The following is a 494-nucleotide window of genomic DNA, read 5'->3' as shown; positions in this document are numbered from 1 at the left end:
ATAAAATAGTCACCTGAAAGTTTACCTCTCTCTCTTGCTGTATTCTGCAATTATGTAATATGAATTCGCAAAGTCATGTTAAATTTTTAAAAATCCAGGTAACTGGTAAATAAAATAGGAACACCTTCTAGCAAAGAGATAAAACAGAAGGTGTTTGAATTACCTTTTTCCAACTAATTATAAATAGCAAGTAAAAATCAGTTTACAAACAGTACAGACATTACTGAAAAATATTACTTTGTTTACTAAGCACTAACCACACTTAAAAAAAATATTTTTAATAGTAATCTGTAAATCCAGTATGGGGCTTGAACTCAAAACTCGTTGTCAGCACAAAGCCTGACCCGGGGCTTGAACCCACGAACTGTGAGATCATGACCTGAGCCAAAGTCGGCCACTTAACAGACTGAGCCACCCAGGTGCCCCTTAAACTCAAAACTCTTGAGATTAAGAGCTATATGCTCCATTGACTTGAGCCAGCCAGGTGCCCTGCA

The 494-nt window shown here is 37.0% G+C and overlaps 1 protein-coding gene across 1 annotated transcript in view; it reads right to left on the bottom strand.

Moving 5' to 3' along the window:
* LOC144245678 (ubiquitin carboxyl-terminal hydrolase 9X-like) overlaps positions 1–494 on the bottom strand; it is a 137,960-nt gene that overhangs the window by 63,742 nt on the left and 73,724 nt on the right. The window contains 1 exon segment of the mRNA XM_077781009.1: positions 6–44. Within this exon segment, the coding sequence (XP_077637135.1) occupies positions 6–44 (39 nt within the window).

Source organism: Crocuta crocuta, unplaced genomic scaffold (genome assembly GCF_008692635.1).
Source record: "Crocuta crocuta isolate KB4526 unplaced genomic scaffold, BGI_CrCroc_1.0 scaffold2088, whole genome shotgun sequence".
In the NCBI taxonomy this organism is placed as follows: domain Eukaryota; kingdom Metazoa; phylum Chordata; class Mammalia; order Carnivora; family Hyaenidae; genus Crocuta; species Crocuta crocuta.
Note: the sequence above shows the minus strand (reverse complement) of the source record. Positions and strands in the feature narration are given on the sequence as shown.